The sequence below is a fragment of the Protopterus annectens genome, chromosome 4.part1 (genome assembly GCF_019279795.1).
Source record: "Protopterus annectens isolate FY-2018-M chromosome 4.part1, PAN1.0, whole genome shotgun sequence".
In the NCBI taxonomy this organism is placed as follows: Eukaryota; Metazoa; Chordata; order Ceratodontiformes; family Protopteridae; genus Protopterus; species Protopterus annectens.
The window spans coordinates 586,281,069-586,302,920 of NC_056734.1; the positions used below are offsets into that span (position 1 = coordinate 586,281,069).

At 40.8% G+C, this 21,852-nt stretch overlaps 1 protein-coding gene across 2 annotated transcripts in view; it reads right to left on the reverse strand.

The window, feature by feature from the left end:
• Positions 1-21,852, reverse strand: part of CCDC50 (coiled-coil domain containing 50) — an 830,503-nt gene that overhangs the window by 404,390 nt on the left and 404,261 nt on the right. The window contains exon 6 of one of the 2 annotated variants that reach the window (XM_044070390.1): positions 19,006-19,569. The exons of the other annotated variant lie outside the window; for it this stretch is intronic. Within the exon in view, the coding sequence (XP_043926325.1) occupies positions 19,006-19,569 (564 nt within the window). The remainder of the gene's footprint in view (positions 1-19,005; positions 19,570-21,852) is intronic. 2 annotated transcript variants of the gene reach the window in all.

Genomic DNA, 21,852 nt, shown 5'->3' on the forward strand with positions numbered 1-21,852 from the left:
TAAAAAGGCTCTACTTCCATAAGGCCTGCAGCTCAGAAACTCTTCTAGCTGAAGTAATAGCCAAGAGAAAGGCAGTTTTCCAGGAGAGAAACTTTAAATCTGCTGAGGCAGCAGGTTCAAAAGGAGGCAGAGTAAGTTTCAAGTACAAAATTAAGATCCCATGCAGGAGTAGGTGCCCTTCTGGAAAGCTTTAAATTGCCCGCTCCCCTGAGGAATTGTTTCATCAAGGGATGAGAGGAAAATGGGTCACTCAAATGAACAATGAGCAGAAATAGCTGAAGCATGAATCTTGATAGAAGAAAAGGAAAGTCCACCATTAAGCAAGCCTGACAGATAGTCAAGAATAAGAGGAAGAGTAGGTTGTGAAGCGTCTTCCCCTCTAGCCTGCATCCAAATGCAGAATCTATTCCATTTATCTGCATAAGATTTCTTAGTGCTAGGCCTCCTGGCCCCACGAAGGACTTCAACCACCTGTTGGGAAAGGTTTATATTATGAGCCAGGCTGCCAAATGTAGAGTCTGAAGATGAGGATGTAGAATTCCCCCCCCCCCTCCTGAACCAAGAGATCTGTTATCAGGGGAAGATGCCAAGGCTGAGACCGGGAAAGACTGCGAAGTAGTGGATACCAATGTTGCCTGGGCCAGTCTGGAGCTATGATAATGACTCGTTTTTTTATCCCTTATCTTTAACAGCACTCTGGGAAGAAGAGTCAGAGGAGGGAAGGCATAGATTGAAAGCTGTGTCCAGGGGAAGGACAGAGCATCCACTTCCCAAGCTTTGTTGTGATGTTCCCTGGTGCAAAAGGTTGGAAGAAGGTGGCTGGTCGGAGATGAGAAGAGATCCACCTGGGGAGTGCCCCAATGCTGAATGATGCAATAGAAGATGGTCTTATTCAGTTGCCACTCATGAGGACCCAGGCCTGCCTGCTCAACCGGTCGGCCAAGGCATTGAGCCTTCAGGGAAGAAACTGAGCTATCAAATCAATGCCCATGGAAGCTGCTATGGACCATTGTATCATGCTTTGCCTGCACAGGGGGTAAGACTGAGTCCCTCCCTGCTTGTTGATGTACCACATGATTGTGGTGTTGTCTGTCCTGACTAGAAGAGTACCAGGAGAGAGTAGATGCTTGAAAGCCATCAAGGCTTGCTGGACTGCCATCAATTCCTTCAGATTTATGTGCAAATTAATCTTTTGATAGCTACAAGTCCCCTGAATGCATCTGCCCTGTAGATGTGCTCCCAAAGCATAGTCTGAGGCATCTGTGGTGAGAGTGGCTGGCAGGAGGTAGACAAAAAGGCAGGCCTTTGTTCTGTGAACAGGCCGTCGCCCACCAAATAAACTCTGTCTGCAGGCAGGGAATCAGAGGAAGTATCAAGTCTAAATCCAGAGTGTGTTGACACCAATGGTTCTTGAGGTACCATTGTATTTTCCTCATATGCAGTCTGGCATATGGAATCATCAGAATACATGAAGTCATGAATGCCAGGGCTTGCAGGAATTGCCTTACAGAGAGCTGGGTCATGCTTGCCAAATTCTTGAAGTAATTTGAAAGACCATTTGTTTCTCTTGAGGGAGGAATACCATCTGGGCGGCTGTGTTCAGACTCGCTCCCAGGAATACAATCTCCCTGGTGGGTACCAATTTTGACTTTTTCGTTGACTGTGTAGCCCAAATAGGTGAAAAGCATCTTTACAAAGTCCAAATCCTTTAGAAGTTGCTCTGGAGAGTTTGCTTGAATAAGACAATCTTCCAAGTAGGGTGAATTTGGATGTTTCTTTGCCTGCAATAAGCAATGACTGGAGACAGGCATTTCATAAAAACTTTGGGAGCAGTAGATAAGCCAAAGGGCAGTGCAGATAATTGGAAGTGCTCCTTCCCCGCCCTGAAGCGAAGGAACTTCCTGCAGCTTTCCCTTATTGGGATGTGCAGATAAGCTTCTCTGAGATCCAGTCACCAGCCAGGAATACTTAGCCAGCACTGGCAGCAACTGCTGAAAAGTGAGCATTTTGAACTTGGGAATCACCAGAAAAGTGTTTAGAATGGACAAATCCAGAATAGGGCACCAGGTGCCCCCTTTTTTGGGAACCAGGAAAAGTCTTGAGTAAAAACCCTGGCCTATCTGTAGTGCAGGATCTGGCTCTATTGCTCCCAGGTTTAGCAAAGAAGAAACTTTTTTGCTTCTGCTCTTTGATTTGGGGGATATCTGGGTATCCTTGGTAGACAGGGAAGGTGTAAAAGGAGAATTTGTAGCACTGGGATACTATTTAGAGTACCCATTTGTCTGTGATGGTGGACCAGACATCTGTAAAAATGGCTGACCTTCCCCCCAAAGGAAACTCTGGGCCCGCCAAGGCAGGCAGGGGAAGGCCGGAGTCATTGGAAATGCTTGTTTTGGGAGGTTTGCTTAGAACTCCATAATTCTGAAGAGGAAGCATGCCAGTGCTTAGCCTTTTGAGGGGTGGAAGTCTGTCCCCTAGAAGACCTGTAACCCCTAGGCCTAGTGCGACCCTGTTTGCTAGGATCAGGAAAAGTCCAATTCTTAGGAGGGTAATGTCTACTAAACCGAGAAGGCTGAACTTGCAGAAAGTCCTTAACAGTTTGCATAGATTTGGCCTTTTCCTCCAACTTTTTCAATACCTCTTCTGCTTTGTTACCAAAAAGATTGTCCTTGTGCAAAGGCACATCCAGTAATTTAGATTTGACAGGTTCAGAAAGTTGTTCCCTGAGCCAAGCATATCTTCTAACAGAACCCAGTGGCTGCTGCCCTGCAAGAAGCCTCCAGTGTCAAAACCACAATGTAGAGAATGTTTAGTGAACAGAGTGACAGAATTCAATACATCTTGCATGTCCTTACTCTCTATCAGGGAAGGAACACCAGTAATTTTAGCCTCAATAGCCTCCAAAGTACGCTGCTGATACTTAAGCATATGAAAAAGACAATTAACTGACCTAATAAGCAAGGCTGGAGGAGGTATAAACCTTTTTAACCCATCATTCCAAGGCCCTAGATTCCCTGTCAGAGGGAACAGGGTTTTTAGCAACCTCATATGAGGCATTAATACCTTTAGGACCCTGAGAAATAATCTTTGGATCAGCAGTAGGATTCTTGAAAAGGAACTGATGAGAATCAGGACCTCTAATACCTGTCTGGTGTTCTGGGAGCAGGAGGAACAGAATTAGGAGTCAAAGAATTCTCCATGAAAATAACTTCCAAAACCAGAGGGATAGCCAAAGGCTTATGCTGTGACAAATCCAAGAATTCCCTAATCCTTTTCTTAGACTGAGGGTAGTCCTGACTTTCCCATCTGAAATGCTCCTTAAGAGTATTCAGAGCATCTCCAAAAGAAAAATCTTCTGGAGGGGAGGCAGAAGGGATAGTCTTCTGCATCAGAATCCTCAAAACCAGAAAAAAGTTGAGAGTTTCCCTCTTCATCAGCAGAGTTGCTGGAAACCTCAGAGTCTGAGGCACACAAAACTTCTGCTGACAATTCCCTAGCCCTCTTAGAAGGTGGCTGAGAGCCCCTGATAAGGATCAAGAGATCACTAGCCATTTTAATCATCTCAGAATGAGGCATTTGAGGGGAGGTCGGCACCTGCTTTTGAGTAGATTTGCGGACAGAAGGCCTGCTAGAAAGCCGGAGGGACTCACGAGGCCTTAGGCACCACAGTAGTCTGAATCTGGTCTCTGGGCAGAGAAAAGAGGACTCAGAAGCAGTGCCTGCTTAGTGGCTCTGGACCAGTCAGAGGTGGCAACTAGCAGAGGGTCAGAAGACGAAGTGGAAGCCTGCGGTATGGAGGACTCAGAAAAGGTCTCAGTAGAGGCCTGCTGGCTAAACATCCGCGGACTGTAGGGTCAATGAAAGTGTCTCACTGACTACCACTGGGCTGACAACCAACTTAACAGGAATGTCGTTGGCTAATTTGATCCTAAGCCTGTCGCGGTCTTCGTCCTTGCACTTCTTAGAAACATCTGAAGTTGGGAGACCCAAAGACGCCATACCGACTAACTCAGGCCAAACTCCGAAAAGTTTATAGAAGACCCTAGCTCTACGGCATATGATATGCAGGTTGAAAGAAGCACAGAGATCACAATTAGGGATGTCAGAATGAAAATCATGGTGCAGAATCCGTTTTCCACAGGCAAGACAGTTATTAACTTTCTCTGACATTCGTTAAAGCAAGAAAAGAGGGTCCCCAACACGGTACTTATCTGAAGATGCCTTCAACTTTAGCAGTCAGAATACAAAACGAAGGTAATCGGCCAACTGGCATTCGAGTAAATGCTTCTGCTTTGGGCTCCGTGGCAAGAAAGACTGAGGAAATGGCATCAGCTGCCTTCCTTTGTACCCGACGTCAGGCTTACAATCGAAGGCAGCCGACGTCATATACCAAGGACTTTGGTATTCTGGCTGACTGTGGGCTACTGGGAGCCGGATAACCCATTTTGTAAGGAGTGCAACAGTGAAACACGGTGAACATCCTGTGCACAATCACATTTAAAAAACTCCATCATTCTGGAAACAGCATAAAAGGAAATCTCCTAAAGGAGAGTCACGACAGATAGGCTCTTCTTCCTCAGAACCATAGTCCAAAGAAGGAGGAATCTGGGAGGAGTATCAGTAGCAGCATCCTCAGAAGAATCCTATTCCCTAGGCCTCTTAAGATGGATAGAAGACCAGAAGGGAGCAGAAACTGAAACCCCCTATGGAGGCTTAAGAAACATACGAGCATTAAACAAGTCTTAACTGGAGTTCTCCCAAATAGGTTTACTTTTCTGCTTCTTTTTGAGTGGGACATTAGCTTGAAAAATGATGATGGCCCTAACTTCTGACATCACTCAATGACAGACATCACTCAATGACCGTCAGAACCTCTTCCCTAACTAAAGTTTGAGGAACATCCCTAGCCTCTTCAGTAATAACTAGCCAGTGTTCCCCTTGTACATCCAAAGCAGACATCTGTAAAACCTCCATGGTCGTGCATGGCATCAGGTCCATGCCAGCCTCTGAAGCAGTAGTGGCAGAAGAATCCGAGAAAGAAACTGGATGCTCCTCCAGGCTTTCACCTGCAATGAGAGAGACGTCTGGTGAAGATGGTACAGCCAAAGAATCAGACTGAGCTTTCTGGCCTTTTTTGCTGTAGACAATTAGTCCTCGGCTGGAAAGATCCCTCCATGGTATTCTTAGCCAACCATGTAAGTCATTGGTTTTCAAGATAAATCGCTAGGGAAGAAAGCAGATTCCTTAATGTCTTGGGGACAGAGGACTGACAAATCTCAAGACATATGGTCGTGAGAACTGCCTAAGCAGAACAAACACTGCTCACAACTATCTTTATGGGGAATCTATCAAGCACACTGGCATTTTCCCTTTCTGGATGACATGAAATCCAACAACCAGATTACAAGGCAAAGGTAAGGTAAATTTTTTTTAAAATAAGGCACTTGTCAGAAAGTGGTAGAACCAGTAGACAAATGGACATTTGATCAACAATCAAAGATGGCATTTGGGCTGGTGGCAAGGATAGTATGTAGGCAAATCAACTTTATGCCATGTATGGGGAGCATACGTGTGACATACGGAGTACCCTTTACAAATGACTTTGGTATACTGGCCTGACGTTGGGTTGCCCTTGGCAGGGGATTCCCCATTGCAAATGACATTGCAACAGTGATATGGAATGGCAAAATCTATTACTCCTTTGGATGTCCCATGAGTGCCTTCTTTTGACAGCTGTTTAGTAACAGACAAAAATGCATTTAGTTAAACAGGCTTAAAAATGACAAACGACTCATACCAAAACCATGGTCCGAGATTACTACTACTACTTTTGGCTTTTCCCAGTTAGAGGTCACCACAGCTGATCACCTGTCTGCTCATGGTTGGCAGTGGAGCTTTTATGGTGTCGAGTTGCCAGCCCGGCGCCCAACCTTCCACAGAAGGCACACACACGCATGCACTCACTCCTAGGGCCAATTTATAGTATCCAATCCACCTACAGCATGTCTTTGGGATGTGGGAGGAAACTGGAGCACCCGGAGGAAACCCATGTGACCACAGGGAGGACATGCAGACTGTGCACAGAAGACACCCCGAACCGGAGAGCCTCTTGCTAGGAGATGGCAACGCTAACTGCTGCACCACCATGGCCGCCCCTAAAACCATGGTCTGAGACTAAATGCTAATAACTGCATAATCATATCCTTCAATACATCAGGAAACCCTGCAAATTCTAATACTGATTGCACATCTCTAGAAGCAGACCCAGTGTTGGGTGCCCTAGGACCTAGGAACACTCAGATAACAAACTTTGACCACCAGGAAGCTACAGAAGTGAGGAAATCATAATGGCATGGCATCAACATCAAAGGAAGTCATAGTGTCACTGTACTTTGCTCTCATCAGGCTCATAATCAAGAACAATGCTCCCTTCTGCATGTACCCAACCAGGCACTTGCACCAAATGGAGTGTCTGCAGTGGTTTCTCATTAAAAAAAACACAAATCTTAAGACACCTGTCTTAAGCGAACAGACCGAAGGCCCCATCCCTTTACTCCATCTCATATCGTTACTGAGAAGGGACTTGTGCCTGATCAACTTCTCCAATTCAGCCCTGAATAAAACTTTACTTACTTGCAAGAAAAATTATACAAGAGTAGCACATTCCATGTACCTCAACCTTATTTCTGACTCTAACAAGACTTGCTAGAGAGACACATTCATATCCCAAAAGCTGCTTTGTCTATGGAATAATTTCCCATCTTCATAAACAAAGCTTGTCCCTCACGCTCTTCAAAATGAATTTGGAAAAATGAATGGGGAACTGTAAATTCACTCCTGGTGAAATGCAGATTTTCTTTTTGGACACAGGCAGTTTGTAAAACGACTCAGTAGTGGATCTTTGGGTGTCGAAGCCCTAACACTGCCACATCCTATATCTGGGGAATTAAGACAATACTTTCATAGCCTGGGTATTACTGGTTAGGATTGTAAAGGCTCTTGTGCCATTAGCTTAGTAATCACCCATGAACGTATGAATTTGACAGGCACTAGTTAGATTGTCAGATGGTCTTGCAATCCCAGCTTAGAGTTACATAAGTAAAGTTGCCTACAAACATGTAAAGTACAAAGCCTTCCTTTTGCAACCCCAAAGTACAGGAGACAAAAACAGCTGTGGATTACATAAGCAAAGTTGCTTACAAACATCTAAACTATGAAGTCTTCCTTTTGTTCAAATAAGGGACAAAACAAATTAAAGAGATTGCTTCAAAATCACCCAATGCAAAACTGCATTTTATTTCCAATAATGCCTCTCAAAAGAAATGCTTATAGATAATTTTGCAAATGTACCTGTTCCTCACAGACAGACTTTGGCTTGGTCCTGTATGAAATTTGTTAGAGGTACTTGCATTCCTATTTCTATTTTTACTGATTTCCTTCAAGTTATATATTTTTTTCAGAGAACAAACCAGGTTTCCCTCAGAAACCTCAAACACTTACCTTTGTCATCATGTTTCACTACCAGATATGGCCTAATCAATGAAGTTGTAGCTTTGCAAAACAAAAAATAAGTTCTGCATACGTTTACATTTTCTCTCATCTACTGCCTATTCAGTTTATCTAGAAGGCCATACCCCCACAATACAATAGGAAGTATTTATATATTGAATTTATTTACTGGGAAAGATGTGCATGTTAATGCATTCTGGGTATAAAAGCTAATTTTTCAGAAGTATAGATATTAAATATGCTGCAGACTCAATAATACAAAAAAATTGTCAATTCAGTTTCAAAGTAAGGTGTTGTACAGAGATCATCCTCCTCATAGTCTCTTATAGCAGTTTTCAGTTTACTGCCTCTAGTCACTTTTTTCTGTGAAGTTTTTCTCATGAGCCGCTGCTGAAAAAGGGCCTTTGCTCACTCAGTCTATCCCAGTCAACAAATGCAATACATTAACTATACCATCTTAATGGCAATGGCATATTTAAAGGGACTGCATGTCCCCAACAGCTGCATTTGTATAATATAACAATATAGCAATATGACAGCCTACATATTAACATGCTAATGAGGTGCTTGAGTATAGCAGATTTGTGCTCTGTCTCTATAACTCACCCCCTTGATGCTAAAAGAAAAAATAAGCCCCAACGAACTAAGTGATAGAGTTCAATTAGCAGCCTGGCACTGGAGAAGCCAGGAGAGAGAGGTTAGGAGCAGAGTGAAAGAGAGTGGTCTACTGTACTTTGAAGTTTTGCCCAAAGGCTTCTTCTTAAAAGGAAGCGTCATGGACTCTGTCTCACTCTGAAAAGATGAAGTACTTCAAGTTGGTCTAGGAGCCTCTCACTTACTATTCAGATTTATTGGCCATCTGTAGCATCACAATTGTACCTGGGAACACAAATTAAATTTGGAACTCACTGAGAAATATCTTGGCAGCCTTCCTATCTGCAAGATCAGGATAGCGGGGAGTCTTTTGCAATGTGTGAAAAATTAGTGAACCCTAGAATTGGGCCAAATAGGAGCTCCTGGCTACAAAAACAGCAGCGGCAGAACATGATCAAATGCCAAAATTGCCCACCATACAGAATTCTGCATAAGAAAAAGTAGATCCAGGTATTAAGATGAATATTTCCTTGTCAGGCAGCTTCAGGGAGACAAAAAAAAAGGATAAAGGAACACACAGCTGAGTGAGAGTGTACCAAAGGGGTGCATTTTGGTAGGGGCTGTGCTGACCAAATGACTTCTGTGATTAATTCACATACCACAACCACGAGAAATAAATTTCCAGTGAAGCAAGGGAAATGTGTTCATCTAACAAAATGTTAAATGCATACTTGGAGATCTGCAAGGTGTTTTATTTATTTATTTTTTTTTTGTTACAAAACCACAGATGTTGAATCGCATACAATATGATGAACTGTTAAGGTCGAAACTAAGCTGCTCTAAGGAATAGATTTTAAATAGTAAACATATTTACTTTACCAAAAATCTGTTTCAATGCTGGAAGTTAAAAAAAATACTTTAAGGTTAAAAAAAGCTCAGCTACAAGTATTAAGCTAAATAAATACATACATACAAACAGCATGTTAATGAATGTTTAAGATATTTGCCCCTACTGCTTGCCATCTAGACTTTCAGACAGCCAGCCTAGTTATTACAGTCAGCCTATTTATTCCACATATACCATGGTGAGTGGCAGCAGAAAGCATGTTATACCGTTCAAAGTGGCAAAGCACTGAGCTACAACACTTTTCCCTAACTTTTCAAAAGTCCTTGCAAGCAAGGAAAGCTCCATGCCCTTTAAAGAATCAATATCAGGTCTCTAACCATAACCCAGCTTGCTGTGTGTACTTGACATTTATGACAAGATTTCATCTTCTGAGCTTCTCTCATGAATTTGACAACAACGTCTTGAACACACCATGTCTGGTTATCATAATCCCCAATGACACAGATACTCCATCACACAATCTCAGCCAATCAATGGCTCAGAAAGCAAAATTGACCTAATAAGTTAATACCACATAACTAGTGAGTCAGTCATGGGCTCAGACTCAACAAATCCCAGAAAATTTTTTTTAGGAACTCAAACAAGAATCTCTTCCCACAAAAATGGAAACAAAGAATTAAAAAACAGATGAATGAAAACCTTATCTCCAAGTTGTACTGCCTTTATCTCGCATATCAAAAAGTTCACACACTGTAATATATGGGATTTCACACACCTAGTACTAGGCTTGGAAGTCACAGAGCTAATACCACTAATACGAGCCAAAACGTTTACCAAGCAAGGAATAGAAATTATACATGGTTAACCCCTGCCTGTGCGTTTGACCCCTTGGGATTTGCCTGTCATGATTAAATTGGGCAACAGGAAGCAAATCTCCTGCATAATTTCTCACCTCTGGTATTGTACTGTACTGATAATTGGTGGTGGTGGGGGGGGGGGTAAGGAACTATACAAATTATTTTCTTTTGCTAAACAATGCAAGTCTTAAAAAGCCAGATTTGAAGCGTTTGATTTTGATTATTATAGGCTAGCAAAGACAACCAAGTGTCACACAATGACTACATTAGATATGTAGAATGTTGTATTACTTTGTGGTAGATGTACATGAAGTGATTTTATACAGTAAGCCTACTGGCACTATGGGCAACATTCTAAGATTGTAGCATGCATGATTTATGCCAGAACTATTATGAGAGTTTATGATTGTGACTTTTGAGTAATGGGAAGACACCACAGCCACCACTGTGGAAAATATCAAACTCTTTTCCTAGTTAACTGCTACAAGACACTCAATACATTTCCATACAATTAAGAAAAAAAAAACTTCGGGATGACACACAAGGACATTTGTGAAAACATGGTGCAAGAACATCCTTACTGAGTTTTATTCACCATGATGGCAGCCATAGCTTCTTCCCAAGGTAAACAGTGCAACGTCAGTTGATAGCTAAAAACTGTACAAAACGTTCACTCCTTATATGGACAGCCAGTGATTACTGCAGCTCTCGTGGACAGTGCTAACAATACTTTTGCAAAAATTGCAGAAAATTGTGAACTTCAGTGCTATCAACTGCTCTTTATTATTGTATCCTGCACTCAGTGCTAATCACAGACTACTGCACAGTAGCAGATGCTATTTCTATAGCAACTTTTTTTGAATGCATTGCAGAATGAGTTTGACATCGCACATCTCAAAGATCTCTAAACGTCACTGTCTATTAATGTAACAAACAGATGATTACAATCATAGTCAAATTATTATGTGTTTAAAACGTGGATGCCAAGAAATACTCTGAGAATGAAGTTTAAGAGTTGAATCTAGGTTTCCATGCTGAGAACACAGAGTAATGGTTATGATCGGTGAGACCAGATCATAACTCTTTGAAATGGATGGAGTTTTGGCTGCTACATGTAGTACTTGTGAAGTGTTTTACTGGATGTAAAGTGTTTGAACGGTGTCAACATGCATACCAGCCGCCAAAGAGCTAACAGGCAGATACAGTGTCTTTCCTGAAAAGTAGAAGCTTTAAGATCTCTTATAAAACAAAATGTATGGAAGAACAAAATGTGCAGCGTGAAGTGTCTAACAGCTGTTAAATCTGTTCTAACTTTTGCTTCTGTTCTACGCTGGCTGTCACTTTTCATTGTTAATCCCCAATATGAGACCCAATCTTAACACTGCTTATGGATGCTTAAAGGATCATTTGTTAAGCATGTTTCTGACATTAAAAAAGGTGCTTAACAGGCATATATTTTTCCCATTTGTGTACTGTAATTGCAGTGTTCCAAGAACTACATACATGTTATGCATTCATTCAGGTACTCCCACTTGGAGATTACATCAGAAACCTAAATATCAAAATGCAATTATTAGTCAGCTAGTGAACTGTTGCGGAACACTACTATTTACCATGTCACTTTTAATCATGGCACAAAATTGCAACTTTAAGCTCAAAAGTTTTTGTAGTTGATATTCATCAATACTTAAACAAAGCCACAGATGCTGGACTTTGCTTTTTTGGTCATAGGGCAAACAAAAGGGAAAACTGAGTTTTGTTTTTTTATACATTTTCCCTTTTCTCTATGCTTGTGTGACTTCATTTTAGGATACCTAGAGACAGGAAACATGGGGGCTTGCCCCCACTTTGGATGCTGGAAGTTTGCCCCTACCTGCAAAATAGGGTTCTTTATTTTATACACTGATTTTTTTTTGATTGATTACTCTTGTGGTGCAATGCAGTTGTTAAAGATTTTTACAGCAACTGCATTTCTGTTAGGCAAGATGAAACTAGAACTGTTTCACCCTCAGCCCCCCCTCCCTCTGAAAAAAAAAATAATTTAGAAGTAACATTAATTATAAATGCCTTTAAATTCAAATTGCCAGTAAAAAGACATACAAGTGGGCCGCTTTATCATCCATGGAACCAATGTCTTGAAATCATTTAAACGTCTTCAACATTTTACACAGCAAAATGATATGACCTCACATCTAAAATTAAAATTATTTCAGGATGAAGCATTTTTAACAGTGAAACTCAAGTCATAAATACCAAAACTTTGCAGTTAATGCTTCATTGAAGCAAAGGGGGACACTAACACCTGTTAGATCTGTTAATTATTTCTCTTTGCAAAGGAAAAGTTACTGCATAACTTGGACTCCATGTACTCAAAAATCCCACAAAGCAGCCAAGGAAGAAAAATCTAGGCTCATCAGTATGGCTTTTGCTATCACTATTCAATAGAGTTCAATAGAGTTGCTTGAATACTTCAGTGGTTTCTCCTATTGAGAAGACATTGTCAGGTCCACTTGATTCCTGGGCAAGGTAAGAGCCCTGCAGCCTATTTGTTCCTTGCCTGGTGAAGGATACTTATAAGACCATCCACTCATGCAGCAGTTAAGCATTCAGTGTTTGGGAGCAGGCTGTTGATGGCTGTGTTGTCTCCCCTTCTCTCGCTCTCTCTCTCTCCCGTATACCAACTCCTTCCTCAGGCTGCTGTGACTTTAGCAAATGCTGCTTTTTAGGGAGACCCATGCTTGCACCATACATATGCATGCCCTTTCCCTTATAAGCAATGCATATTACATGACCTGTAATGCTGCCTGTTAATACTTCCACACTCCCAGTGGGGTTAGAGGTGAAGCAGATCAGATTCAGCAAGCCACACACTCCCATCCTTGTCTGCCCAACTCATCTGTTGCCTGAGATGTTGTTTAAACTTATCTTGGTCATAGTAAAGGCTTTATGCCTCTATGCTACAGAGATGAGAGATTTCTGTCATTTTTATCAGATCTGCAATGAAAGAAATTAGAAAAAACAAAATGTGGCTCTTATGCAGACGGTGAGATGCACATTGCAAAAGTGTGGAAAAATTGGGTGTAGTTTTCCATTGCCCTCCTCACAGGTCAAACTGTAAAAATGTACAAAATAAGTTACTGCAATGAAAATGTAGTAAGGCAGTAAGATCACGGTTGACAGCAAAAGTTGACTCAAACTGAAGACTGGGCTGGGAACAATATGCTTAGTTTGAGCATGTCTGCCCCATGCCAGATGTCTAGACTGGAGACATTCCAAGTATTCTTTTGATCAATGTTTCTGCCTCTGTCATTTTCCATATTCCACTACAGAGGACACAAGTGGAAATGGGTTTTTATCAGGTAATGACAGAGTAGGACTTTGAACTGCTGGCAGCAATTGCACAACAGGGACAGTTTGCAAATGTCCTAGACAGAAGTAACACAGAGCAGGCACCCAAGCCACTCTCCTGCTATACGTTTCAGAAGTTCAATCTTTGACTTTTTCCAGCACTGAAGGAAAGCACTGCATCTGACAACTGCAAGAAGGTGATGCATATGACATGAACAAAAAAATGCAGTCAGGTAGCTTGCATACACCTCAGCATAAATGACTGGAATATCACTTTGAGCAAAAGTAAGAGTGAGCACGCACATGTGAGTATGACACTCAGACTTCTCAACTACCCTTATTTTGGGGTAATGTTCCTATTTCAGGGCCTGATTTACCCCTGCAAGGGATGGCCCCATTTCTGGAAATATGTCCCTAGTTTTAGGCTTAATTTACCACTTTGCTGAATCCCCTTCTTCATGTACGTTTTTTTTGTTTTTATTATTATTTCTAAGCTGTCTGATGCACAGAAAACCACACTGTGGCCAACAAACCAGTGGAAACAATAATTAAAAAAAAAAAATAGGACTCTCATCTTACAGACCACAGTGAAAAACTTCTCAAAAGCCGATTTCACACTTCTAAAAACTAGTGTGGTCTCCTTTAAGGCCCCTGAGCCAGTGGTAAACATTACTCAAACCGCTGAATCACTTACAAATGCCTTCTACCAGCACCTACAGGACTGCATGGATCAGGCAATCCCAAACAAAACTAAGACTCTCTGTACCAAAGGCAAGCGTCCAGTCTGGTGGACCCCAGCCATAAACAAGCTCTACAACAAAAGGAGGAAGCTACTACAAGATAGAGCAAAATCCTTGAAAGGTAAGACACCTTTGATCATTATAAGTAAAAACTAAGAGCTCTCATAAAATCATCCAAGGCAAATTTTGAGAGAAAAATCGCCAAGGACTCTAAAGACAATCATAAGGCCTTCTTTAGCTATGTTAGAAACCTAGGAGGAAACTCCCAGATATGCTCAGAATTAGTTCAAAATGATGTGAAAATTACTGAACCTACACACATTGCTAACATACTGGCTGACAGGTTCAGTGCAAACTTCTCCCCTCCCCAAAAGGAGAGATATCTATTCCAGAGGATTGTAGCCCCCAAACATCTCCAACGCCCAGGTGAGAACTGCCCTCACTAAGGCAAAAACACAGCATCCATGGGACCGGATGGTGTCCCCGGCTGTGTGCTTCATGAACTCAACGAGGAATTAAACCCACAGTTAGGACAGCTGTTTAATCTTAGCCTCACCTCAGGATACGTGCCAAGGAGTGGCGCACGACTGTGGTCCCACTTCATAAGGGCGGTGCCTCCACAGACCCTGGAAATTACCGCCCATTAGCTTGACAAGCCTTATCTGCAAAGCCATGGAGAGGATCATAATGGAACTCATAAATAAAGACATAGGGAACTTGCAGACTTTGGATCCAACCCAGTTTGGCTTTGTCAAAGGCAGATCCTGCCTCTTAAACTTGGTTGACTTTTTCGAGACAGTCACCAAGGCCATTGATGAGGGAAAGGCAGTCCATACAGCCTACCTCGACCTGGCAAAGGCCTTCGACACAATACCCCACTCAGGTATCATCGAAAAACTCATCAGCTTGAATGTAAACCCATACATCACAAGATGGGTTGCAAACTGGCTAAGCGACAGAACCCACAGGGTCAGAGTTGCTGGAGCCATGTCAGACTCAAAGCCTGTCACAAGTGGTGTCCCACAGGGCTCAGTCCTGGGTCCACTCTTGTTCGGCATCTACTTTTCTGAAGTACAAGCAAACACAGGAGGGTTATGGCTGACAAAGTTTGCAGATGACTGCAAACTGGGCCATAGTCGAAAACACATCTGACACAGATATCCTCCAGAAGGGCCTCACAGAAACGGATAACTGGTGCCAGAGCCATGGCCTGAAGTTAAACGCCAAAAATGCATAGTCATACCCTTCGGGAAAAACAAGGTTACCCCTAGCTACCATATAGGTGACAATCCACTGAGCACAGAAAAGTCATCAGGGATCTGGGGACCCAAGTTGACAGTAGTCTTTCGTTTGACACTCATGTTGCTAAAGTAGTTAGGAAAACCTTCTATATCGCCCACCTGATCATGAAGGGATTCACATCTAGATCAAGGGAGGTCATCGTCCCCTGTACTCATCACTCATTAGACCTATGATTGAGTACAATGCCCGTTCGAATGTATCTGACCAGACACCTGATGCAGCTTGAAAGGCCCCAAAAGTTCCTCACCAAAAGGATAAAGGGTCTCAAAAATATGTCTTATGCTGCCCGACTGAAAGAACTCCAGCTTTATTCAGTCTCATACCGCTTGCTCAGAGGTGACCTGTGCCTGACATATAAGGCCATGTCAAACCCAGATTTGATGAATATGCTTCACCTCAAAAATCTAGATCCCTCAGAACCACAAGGGCGGAGACTTAAACCTTGACACGGTTATAAATAGAACGTGCTGGAGGGACAGATTCATCACCCAGAGACTCCCTATGCTGTGGAACAAAATCCCGGTACATGTGAGGCAGAGCACCTCGCTGGCCTTGTTCAAGAGGAATCTTGACCAATGGATGGGAGATCGCAGATATACCCCAGGGATTACTTCAGTGTCACTGCTTGACAGAGGCACAGAAAAATGATAGGCATAGTTTTTATTCAAACTAAAGGGGTGGCGAAAGCCACATAACTATGGGCTAGGCTTATAAATGCCCTTGGGCAGATAGCCTAGTATGAACCTATGAACCTATGAACCTATGAACATCTCTCTTTTCCAGAAAGGAAAATAAATGATCTTGGGTAATACAGTTCACTGGTCTACAGACTTTACTGCCTCAATGGTAGTGTGCTTATTTTTCCATCACTTTTGTCACCAACTGTTTTTAACCACATGCTTTGGAGTAACATCCCACATTCCTTCTAGAAGCAGGAAGAGTTGTGCTATTTGGTTTTAAAACTTTATGTTAATTAGATGTCCAGATTTTAGCTGGGTGTACCTATTTTTCAAGGGTCTTTGTTCCTACTTTCAATGTCAGCAGATTAAGAACTTTATGCATATATGTGCGCATGCATGTATGTTTCTCTGTGTTCATGGTTTCTAAGAAAGCAGGAATTTACAGATGGTCATACTCAGTTCAGATGCCCTCAAAGCACAATCTCCTGTACTGGAATGAATCATTTCTGAAGAAAAAATACAATATTTATGTTTGTGTTGCTTCTAGACCAGTACAACTGAAGCAATTTATTCTGACCGTGCAGCAGGATACAGTGTTTCACCTGGTAGTGCATGACCAAGCTAGAAGCAGTTTAGAATCATTACAATATACAACCCAACTCATTTACCTGAATATACCTGCCATTAAGTATTTGTAGTTCTTGTCTAAGCAGCAACTAATACAAGATGCAAAACTATGACTGATTTTATTTATGTAAAAATACCACAAAGACCACTGATACAAGCAAAAGGCAAATTTATAAACACTTAGCGCCTTGGCTTACACAACCTTCAAAGAGTAAAGACATCACAAAAACACAATTACTTAAATACAATACGCATAATTAAATCAATTAATCATATAATTCAAATCATATACTTCCAGTTACATTCCTTGTTGAGTCCAAGAGGCTCCAAAGTACCATGCTTTAAAATAAGGAGGGTTTCCTTTTTAAGAAGTTTATTTTTTAAAGTCACACATTCCCCTATACCAACATACCGTTGTTCCAAAACGCAGCCCTCAGGTGACTCAAGGTTAGAATTATGTGCTACCATAAAATTATTACCAAGGGGGCTCTCTAATTTTCTATATCCCTAATGTGTTCCTGTAAGTGGACCCTGAAACTCCTATACGTTTCCCCTATATAGAACATATTACATCCATAACCCCCTCAGTCTATGCCTGGCTACAAATTTAATGCCATTAATATGGGAAAAGGAGCTCATTATATATGTTGGCAAATAGAGCAGCCATCACATGGAACAGTGCCATTATGTACATTCAAACTCTGGATAATATTACGATCTGGTAAATAAAATTGATTATGTACCAGTATATCTGACAAATTCCTAGCTCTTTTATATGCAATATTCACGAAATTAGGCAGTATGGAATTCAAAGTTTTATCCGTTAAAAGCACAGGCCACAAGTTACTCACTTTAACAATTTCTTCAGTTATAACATTAAAAGTAGTCACAAAGAAAACTTCTGACATCCATTATTCACGACCTTACTGACATACTTTTTCCCACTTAAACGAGTATTGTAAAAGTCCCCCTGAGAATTAATAGGATATCTCATATCCATAATTTTTTGTTTAGCTTCCCTATTACCATAATTGTTTGTATGTAAGAGGACAAAAAAATATGTGCTGCTACCAGCACATATTATTTCGTCCTCTTAGGTTGAAGAGCAAAAAAAAAAAAAAAGGTCCATGTTTGGGGATTTTTGATTGGCCCACATGCCGGTATATGAGCCAATCAAAACCTCGAACAATGGAACCTCTTCTTTTCAATGCAGAGCATCAAGCAGTTCCGCACTGAACAGAGCTCAGTTTCTTGATTGGCTCGTATACTGCTATATGAGCCAATAAAAAAAAAAAAAAAAACAAAGCGGAGGAAAGACTTCAAAATAGGGATGTCTGTTTTTTTGAAAATTCTGTGATTTGTCCAGGTTTAAATTTTCAAAAAACACCTGGACAGGAGCCCAAAAAAAGGAGGACGTGTATGGGGACAGCCGGACGTATGGTAACCTTATCCCTAACCAACTGAACATCATAGCCTCTCTTACTAAACATGTCCTCTACTTCTAATATTTCCCTGTCAAAACTGTTTTGGCTAATAACCTATGAATTCTTAAAAATTAATTATAAGGCAATACCTTGACTAAATGTTTGGGGTGACAACTACTCCCATGTAAAAATACATTTCTATAATCAAATTTCTTATGGAGACTAGTGGTGAATCCCTCTAGACTTATATCCAAAAAATTCACTCGATGGCCTAACTGCATACAATCAAAGCTCAAGCCCATAGTGTTAGATTGTAAATCATTAACAAACTCAAGGGCCTCTGTCCGACTTCCTTGGCATAAAAAAATAAGGTCATCAATAAACCTAAAATATGAAATAACCTGTGATCTGAAAAAATATGTCTGTAAACAAAATCATCTTCAAACTTGGCAGTAACTAGGTTTGCATACATGGAGGCAAAGGACACCACCATGGCAGTACCCTGTAGTTGCTGAAAAATGTCTCCATTAAACATAAAAAAAATATTTTTCAAACAAAACATAACTAAATCTATCAAAATGAGACATGGGAGAGTCCCCCAAAAAATAAAACAAAGCTTGAATGCCAATTTCATGCCTAATGTTGGTGTAAAGACTTAACATCCAAGCATAACCATCACCAAAACATATCTGTATTCCAAACTTTCCCCCTTATTTTGCTCAAAATTATGCATATTGTATTTAAGTAATTGTGTTTGGTGATGTCTTTACTCTTTGAAGGCTGTGTAAGCCGAGGTGTTAAGTGTTTTATAAATTTGCTTTTTGCTTGTATCAGTGGTCTTTGTGGTATTTTTACATAAATAAAATCAGTCTGCATTTTACCTTCAGCTAGCCATTTTATTTAGACCTTTGGCACCAAATAGCTTATTGTTATACAAGTTTTTAATGTGAAAGTTGCAAGGTGAAGATATCTTTAGAAAATGTCAAAAAGAAAACATTCCTGGTCTATGAGACTTCAACTAGTGGTCATTAAATCACTTCCTTTCATGCAAACAGTTTCAGTAACTGACTGTATTACCTATTTCTCTGTTGTGGCTGTGGAGATGTCTGTCCCCTTCTGTGTTCTTCCAGGAAGCTGCAGGCCTAGATTCATCTTTAACAGGATCAGACATATCAGTTTGCCTGTAGTCCCATGTATTAACTCCTTCATTACCCATATGAGAAAGCATGCCTTTGTGTGAACTAGTTCTGTCATAGTCATCACAAGATCTAGATCTGGGCCTGTCCAGGTTAGCCCAGTTGTCCTCACTGTTCTCCTTATTTCTCTGTCCAGCACTTTTACCAAAGTCTTTACTGAAATCTGGAGGTGGAGGTCGAGGAGGCCTCTCCCTCTTTGACTTTTCATGTTCATCACCCCGTTTATGCCTCTGCATTTCTCGCTCTTCTTCATAGTAACTGGCTGTTTCATGTGGTGTCCGCTTAGAATGCTCAACTATTTTGTCACAGTTATCCACGAAGAACTGAGAATGGGAAACAGTGTGTTTTGACTTTGATTTTGAGCTCAGCTCCTGAGATCTGTTATGTCGTGATCTTTCGCAGGCATTGTCTGAGGTGTGTTGTGGATGCCCACCCCTCAAAATATCTGAGCCATGCAAGGATATGATAAAAAGATGAGAGGTTAGTATAATAAATGCAGGAGCAAGCAGTAATACAAAGGTGAATATCAAACAATGAAAAAGCTGCACATGAACAGAACACATACATAAAACATGTTAAGTACTGCATAAAACAAGTCATGTTTAGATTATGAATGACAAGAAAGGGAAAGAGGTTTTATGGTTTGCAAATGGCAATGCATATATGGCAGCATAAGGCAGAAAAGCATTCACAAATCACTACTGAACTCTGGGAAAAGCTTAGCATTTTCAAAAACTGTACTCTGTTAGCAGGTGACTTTTCCTTTTAAGTCTGGGTAAATGTAGGAAACTTGAATTTATCAAAAAAATGCACAGACTGACATTTAGTGGCAAAGTTGTTGAAAATGTTTCTGATGCTGGAAACATGCAACTGTTTGGCATATTATAACACCTGGAACCATCCATGCAGAGTGGAGTTGGGCATCCCATTTAAGACAAGTTTAAATAAATTTGAATTGAACTGAAAACATGCGAGAGAGACAACAGTGGCATGACAGTGTGGAAGGAACACAAACTATGAATATTCACCTGTGTATCTATAATATCAAGTGCTTCATAAAGGGTCACAAATAAATAAATCACCACTTACTACTTAACACAACAGCGAAAATGTTTTTCAAGCATGATGTTTTCTTCTGTGGTAAAGGATAGAGAAGGTCCCAGTGCCAGAAGAGTTGCATCTGTTAGCCATCCATTTTAAATGCATCTTTTAAAAATTAGATTTGTAGGGATCCAGGGCATATTCCATCAAGCATCAGGAATGAGTGCGCGCGCGCGCACACACACACACACACACACACACACACACACACACACACACACACACATACCCAATACCCACTCAAATACTGCACTCACAACTAGAATCTGTTCTGATCACCACCAATCCATCAACTTGTATATCTATGATGGGGGAGAAATTCAAGTCCTTATGACAACTATTGCTGACAGAGTGCACAGCATATTCATTTCAGAAGACCGAAAATGGATTTTACACCACAGAAATAAATACTGTGACTCAGCAGCACTAACTACTTCAATAATGTGTGACACCTTAAAAAAAATCACCTACTTAAAACAATCACACTTTGGCCATATCTGTTGGCCTCTGTCACTAATAAGTAAAGAGCAGCAGATTAAAAATAATCAGAAAGAACACAGGAAACAAAATTATTCTTATTCCATGCCCCAATTTCTCTACTAATGTAGTCAACCCGATGAAAGCTGGTATTTATTCTTCACAGCCTAAGCACAATTCACAGAGGGACAGATTAAGAGTAGTTTTTGCTTACAAGGCATAGTGGAAACAGCAACTGGCACACTCAACAAAGCAATGAAAGTCAGAAACAGGTTTGTGAATTAAATGCCTACCTGCTCACATACAATGTACTCCAGGAACAGAGTTCCTTATATTAGGAAAGCAATACATTACATGATTTGCTTATATCTTTTTCAACTCTACACTGCCCTTCTACTGCTTTTTTTTTGCTAACTCCTGTCCCTTTACTCTCTCTTCTCATGCTACAATATGTAATTATGCTAAAGATGATAGTATTTAGATAGTCTAGGTAGTGTACTTCTTTGTAATCTAGTTTTAGGTTTCAATGTTTTAGTTCTTTTACCTGGTCTCTCTTATTATTTATCAGGTTCTAGAAGTTGTATTGATGTTTAATAGAATGTATTTTAGGTTTTCCAGTTGCCTTCTTTTTGTAATCAAGATGCATTGGTTGAAGTGTTACAAGTCTGTAACTTGTTATTTGTAACTTATTTGTACTCATTATAAATCTCTTATGTCCATATGTGGAGCTTTTCTCCCCGGGCCTCTGCTGAAAATGGAAATATATCCAGTCAGACTAGCCCGGTTAACAAATGTAAAATAAATAAATAAATTTGCATCAAATAAGTGCAGAACATGCTTGGGGTCTGTTAAACATTAAAGGAAAAGTGATTCACAGGATAGTTCTGGACATGTGCATTGCTTATTTGTTTGTTTAATTTAACTGTGGAGGCTGCCCACTAAAGTGTGCTAGCCTGTGCAACTAATTTATCACTGTCTCTGCATTTTCTGTGTGTTTCTACCAAAAAACCAAAAAAATGATCCTTGTTTTCCCGCCTTCCTCGACTAGCTTAGACCAGTTTACAGGCATTGCTGTATTCTGGGCTGTGGTGTAGTTCCTGTGTTGTCCATTACCTTACTTGGATAGAAGGAAGTTTCTTTGCTCACCAGT